Here is a 5592-nt window from a genome sequence, read left to right on the forward strand (position 1 = left end):
GATGGTTGTGTTGGAGGTGCCGTCGGTGGCTGTGTTGGAGGTCCCGTCGGTGGCTGTGTTGGAGGTCCCGTCGGTGGCTGTGTTGGAGGTCCCGTCGGTGGCTGTGTTGGAGGTCCCGTCGGTGGCTGTGTTGGAGGTCCCGTCGGTGGCTGTGTTGGAGGTCCCGTCGGTGGCTGTGTTGGAGGTCCCGTCGGTGGCTCTGTTGGAGATCCCGTCGGTGGCTGTGTTGGAGGTCCCGTCGGTGGCTCTGTTGGAGGTCCCGTCGGTGGCTGTGTTGGAGGTCCCGTCGGTGGCTGTGTTGGAGGTCCCGTCGGTGGCTGTGTTGGAGGTCCCGTCGGTGGCTGTGTTGGAGGTCCCGTCGGTGGCTGTGTTGGAGGTCCCGTCGGTGGCTCTGTTGGAGGTCCCGTCGGTGGCTGTGTTGGAGGTCCCGTCGGTGGCTCTGTTGGAGGTCCCGTCGGTGGCTGTGTTGGAGGTCCCGTCGGTGGCTCTGTTGGAGGTCCCGTCGGTGGCTCTGTTGGAGGTCCCGTCGGTGGCTCTGTTGGAGGTCCCGTCGGTGGCTCTGTTGGAGGTCCCGTCGGTGGCTGTGTTGGAGGTCCCGTCGGTGGCTGTGTTGGAGGTCCCGTCGGTGGCTGTGTTGGAGGTCCCGTCGGTGGCTCTGTTGGAGGTCCCGTCGGTGGCTCTGTTGGAGGTCCCGTCGGTGGCTCTGTTGGAGGTCCCGTCGGTGGCTCTGTTGGAGGTCCCGTCGGTGGCTCTGTTGGAGGTCCCGTCGGTGGCTCTGTTGGAGGTCCCGTCGGTGGCTCTGTTGGAGGTCCCGTCGGTGGCTCTGTTGGAGGTCCCGTCGGTGGCTCTGTTGGAGGTCCCGTCGGTGGCTCTGTTGGAGGTCCCGTCGGTGGCTCTGTTGGAGGTCCCGTCGGTGGCTCTGTTGGAGGTCCCGTCGGTGGCTCTGTTGGAGGTCCCGTCGGTGGCTCTGTTGGAGGTCCCGTCGGTGGCTCTGTTGGAGGTCCCGTCGGTGGCTCTGTTGGAGGTCCCGTCGGTGGCTCTGTTGGAGGTCCCGTCGGTGGCTCTGTTGGAGGTCCCGTCGGTGGCTCTGTTGGAGGTCCCGTCGGTGGCTGTGTTGGAGGTCCCGTCGGTGGCTCTGTTGGAGGTCCCGTCGGTGGCTGTGTTGGAGGTCCCGTCGGTGGCTCTGTTGGAGGTTCCGTCGGTGGTTGTGTTGGAGGTTCCGTCGGTGGTTGTGTTGGAGGTTCCGTCGGTGGTTGTGTTGGAGGCCCCGTCGATGGTTGTGTTGGAGGCATCGTCGATGGTTGTGTTGGAGTTTCCGTCGGTGGCTCTGTTGGAGGTCCCGTCGGTGGCTCTGTTGGAGGTGCTGTCGGTGGCTCTGTTGGAAGTCCCGTCGGTGTTTGTGTTGGAGGACCCGACATTGATAATATAATAGTCAAGAAGCAGAATTCAGCAAGCAATTTAGTTCATTTTAAAACTCAGCAATGACAGCTTAAAAGAAATTCAGAATTATCCATTTTCTTCTTGGGAAACATACCCATGGTAGTGCTGGCAGATGGTGGTGTAGAAGGCGCCTCTGTACCTACAAATGTCCGGGAATAAAATCAATTGAAGACTAGAAAACGGAAAATGAAACAAAGTATGCACGGTTCTTGTACAAGTTCCGAAAAGAACTTGGACAAGATCTGGCATCCTCTATAGGCCGCAATGAAAACCAAGTGATTTGGACCATCAATGGAGATTGCGGCCGGGATCTCCATTGCCAGTAACCAACCAACAAGGCCCACTGCGCCGCCGAGCCTGTACTGAAATGCTAGTCAGTTCAATACAGCTTGAGGCCTAGAGGAAAATAGGAGAGCCTTAGAAACTGCAGGTTCATGGTGTGGAAAGGTACATACTCACTTGATTCCACTACGTTTTTTTCTGGCTTGTTATGGTATCACCTACTGTTGTTTACCCACAAGGAAGAAATTATGTTAAATGGGGCCAACGTTGTCGTTCCTGATGTAAGAATGTTTTATTATGAATGCAGGTCCAGTGTAGAAGTTCCTCATATACTCGAAGACCCAGTTGTACGGTCGCAGCGTGTGACCTGCACAGAGATGGAAATTTTGTTTTAAATTCAGCTTCTTAAAAGTTATAAAAGCAAACTGCATTACATGTTGATTTGATTTTTTTTAATGATATTTTATACAATATATAAATGGAATACAAGTCATTTCGATTCTTTGTCCTGCATTTGTTTGTTATATTTACAATTTCTGTAACATATACAGTAAATAGAAATTTTCTCTAAGTATAAGATGTGACATTAGACCACCTAAACCGTTTAGCCAAGTAAACCTAAAACAAATATTCCTATATTATTCTAAACGGCTGTAGAAGCTATGAAACATTTCGTTATCATCAAGTTTTGCTTTCCATCTGTTGATTATAACAACACTGAGCAAATTATACAATTAATCGTGTCTAGTTATATCTGATATCTTGCACTGGTTAAATGCAGTGACATTTACCTCCAATCCCTATTTATCAGTATATCTCCTTTGAGAGGGCGGGGCAGTTGCCAATTCAAGATTTCAAGAAGGAAAAAAATAGTCTAACCTCAATGTTGTACATTCTCCGCATATACTTTTAACCTAAATGGTATTGGTTATTTGTCAAAACATATCCTGATTTCCGCTCTTCCTTAGATATATAGTCTATAAAGTACTCAACATATCTTTACATTTCTTTGGTTTTGACTCAACCTAGGACCTATCCAAAATTTTCCCAAAATATTTGGGCCCAACAGGACTTGACCGTCACCTGGCTTCTGTTTGGTCACTAAAAATAGTACAGTGACGTCATGATGTAAACATTGCTGCGCATTGTTTTTTCGTGAACTCCCGTTGTTTTTTTACTTGGACTTGTTGACAGTCTAGACTGAATGATGATGGAATTAGGCGAAAGAGATGGCTTGCGTGGTAAGTTTTCTTCTTGATTTGGGTCCACCGATGTCAGCAAGTATTCCTGAACAATGTGAACCAGCCACACCCAACAACCAAACTTAGCTCAGAGATTTTTAGATGAGAATTGCCCTAAGCATGTTCATCATTATTTAGACCAGTGTAAATGAAATTTACATGAAACTGTATATAGTTCTTGGGAGTCCTAGACACATGTAGCAAAATGCATGGTCCAGGGCTAGGGGTACAGGTAGGCCTAGCCTATGACTGTAAACTTGCTGAGATCTCCACCACTGGCATTGGCAAAATCAGGGAGCATCAGGCCTCTAGTCCTAGATGGCTTAGGTCTATGGTAGGCTCTATATAGGGCATAGGCATAGGAAGAAACTGGAGCCTCTTGCGCAAACACTGGAGTCACCCTCCAGAGCCATAAAATTATGATGGGACAGGCCCTCTCCAGTCATAAAGCTAGGTACGCCGCCCTAGGAAAAAGAGATATGGCCCTACTTTTTAAGGCCTAGGTCTATGCCACATAAGGAAAATCTAGAGGGCTCGCAAATCCGGCTGTCTGTTGCACTGAGCGGACAAGAATTCCCTGTAGTACCAGGAAATTTCTCCTATGATTTTATCATAAAAACAAAGACATAACAATTCAGACACTGTGGAAACCAGGCATTTCATTTATTAAAGAATCAGTTTTCTGTTTTACAGAAAGAAATGTGTAATGCTTGTTTTATATTTAGGCACAGGATAGAATTACAACAGCTGTACTCACTTATCCATATTATAGTAATAGAGTTACGGCAGTCCACTGCACATGCGCATAACCTGGTCATTTTGAAAATTACTTGCGTTTGATGAGGCCTTTTCCCATTTCCTAACCTAACCTAACTTGTTAGGTTGGTTATTCGCGTCGCTCGCACATGCTCAAAAGGCACTGCCGGAGCACTAGCCCAGTTGGTGCGCAGTACGGCTGCCGTAACAATAGACTGCGTTATATTTATTCGGTAATTTTCTATATTACCTTTGCCTCTCCGATATCGACAATTTTGGTATCTTTGGATTCCTCTCACTGTCCACATTGCAAATATATAGTTTTTATTGCGCGGAAACCCCCCATTTGCGACAAATTTGGCCCCGATACCAGGGGAGGGCATGAAAGGTTCCAGGAAAAACGCAGGGTCAAATAACACTGATAATATACCCACAGTGAAAATAACAATGGTTATTCACATGACTCTCCATTGCAGGGGGCTGTGCCCCCTGCAACCCCCCTTGGGGGGGCTGCCACCCCCCAACCCCTGCCAAGGACACCAAACCTCCACCACGTATTCCCGGCAGGCTAGAGCGTTACACAGTTATCGGCGATCTCGTACCTCGTAACATTCCCACTGAATCAGCATACTAACCTTGACATAGTCAACATTGCATACAGATACGATTGTAGTATAATCAGGATGAACAAGATATACCATGAACAGAAGAACGGCGGTGGCCCGCCCTCGTCGGGTCGGCGGGTTTTGCGCCTTTTTCGATGCATCTAGTTCGTGTGCGCTCTATCCTGCCATGAATACATGGGGGATACTTTGTGTCCTCGGCGGGGGTTGGGTGGCGGCACCCCCCTCAGGGAGGGTCGCAGAGGGCGCAGCCCCCTGCAGTGGCTCATGTGAATAACCATGGTTATTTTCACTGTGGGTTATATTATTAGGGTAATTTTCTATATTACGACCGCCGCTCCGACATCATCGCCCCTGCTATCGGGGCCAAGTTTGCCGCTAACGGGAGGTTTCCGCGCAATAAAACCTACATATTTGGATTGTACAGAGTGAGAGGAATCCAACAATACATTAATCGTCGATATCGGAGAGGCGAAGGTAATATAGAAAATTACCCATAAAGCATTGTAAAACTATTTGAATTCTTCCTTTTCAAAATTTTACCTCGTAGAAATAGATACTAATATTTTCTCGGCTGAATATGCTCTGCACATGCCAATGACAGATGCTAGGTGGAGCTATAACCATAATATTACAGTAGAATACGTCACACTACAGTCTCTTGGATTCTTGCACAAGTCATAATCCTTTCTTAGAGGAGACTTTTGAACTGCCAACAAATAAATGACACTGCAAACTGTACTGGAATACAGCTCACTCTACAATGTACAAATTATTTCAAAATGTCGAACACCCGTTCCAATTTCATTAAACAAACGTAAAAATAATTACATCGTATCCTAAAGCAGGTAGCACTGACGCTTCACATCACAGGCACATCACGACAGGATGACCATGTGAGGGTAGACAATCAGTCTGCACAACGGCAAGCCCAACTCCAGTGCTCATTCCCAGGCTACACTGAAGTCCTTGGGGTCAACTATTGCAACTGGGCTCTAGCACTTCCACTGCCTGCTCTTTCCCAGAAATACTGATTATAGGAGAATGTGCAAACGCAGTTTCCGTGAGCGTGTTACCCCACAAACCTTCCTCGAGGTGGTGGTGGTGCCCAGGAACACAGCCAGTCATAACACAGATTACATTAGAAGCGTTTTAAGCAGGGGAGCGCTTGGGCAAGAATTCTTGCCGATAGGCCAAGCGCTGTACCGTTCCCTGCTTAAAACGCTTTCCAAGGCAGGCAGGCCCTCTTC

The 5592-nt window shown here is 48.2% G+C and overlaps 1 protein-coding gene across 1 annotated transcript in view; it reads right to left on the reverse strand.

The window, feature by feature from the left end:
- LOC113814323 (uncharacterized) overlaps positions 1–5380 on the reverse strand; it is a 49744-nt gene extending 44364 nt beyond the window's left edge. The window contains exons 1-4 of the mRNA XM_070123286.1: positions 5174–5380; positions 1535–2089; positions 679–1375; positions 1–629 (exon numbers count right to left, since the gene is read on the reverse strand). The exon at positions 1–629 is cut by the window's left edge and continues 974 nt beyond it. Of these exons, the coding sequence (XP_069979387.1) occupies positions 1–629; positions 679–1375; positions 1535–1689 (1481 nt within the window). The 5' untranslated portion in view covers positions 1690–2089; positions 5174–5380. The remainder of the gene's footprint in view (positions 630–678; positions 1376–1534; positions 2090–5173) is intronic.
- Between the last annotated feature and the right edge of the window lie 212 nt (positions 5381–5592).

Source organism: Penaeus vannamei, chromosome 7, assembly GCF_042767895.1.
Source record: "Penaeus vannamei isolate JL-2024 chromosome 7, ASM4276789v1, whole genome shotgun sequence".
Classification (NCBI taxonomy): Eukaryota; Metazoa; Arthropoda; class Malacostraca; order Decapoda; family Penaeidae; genus Penaeus; species Penaeus vannamei.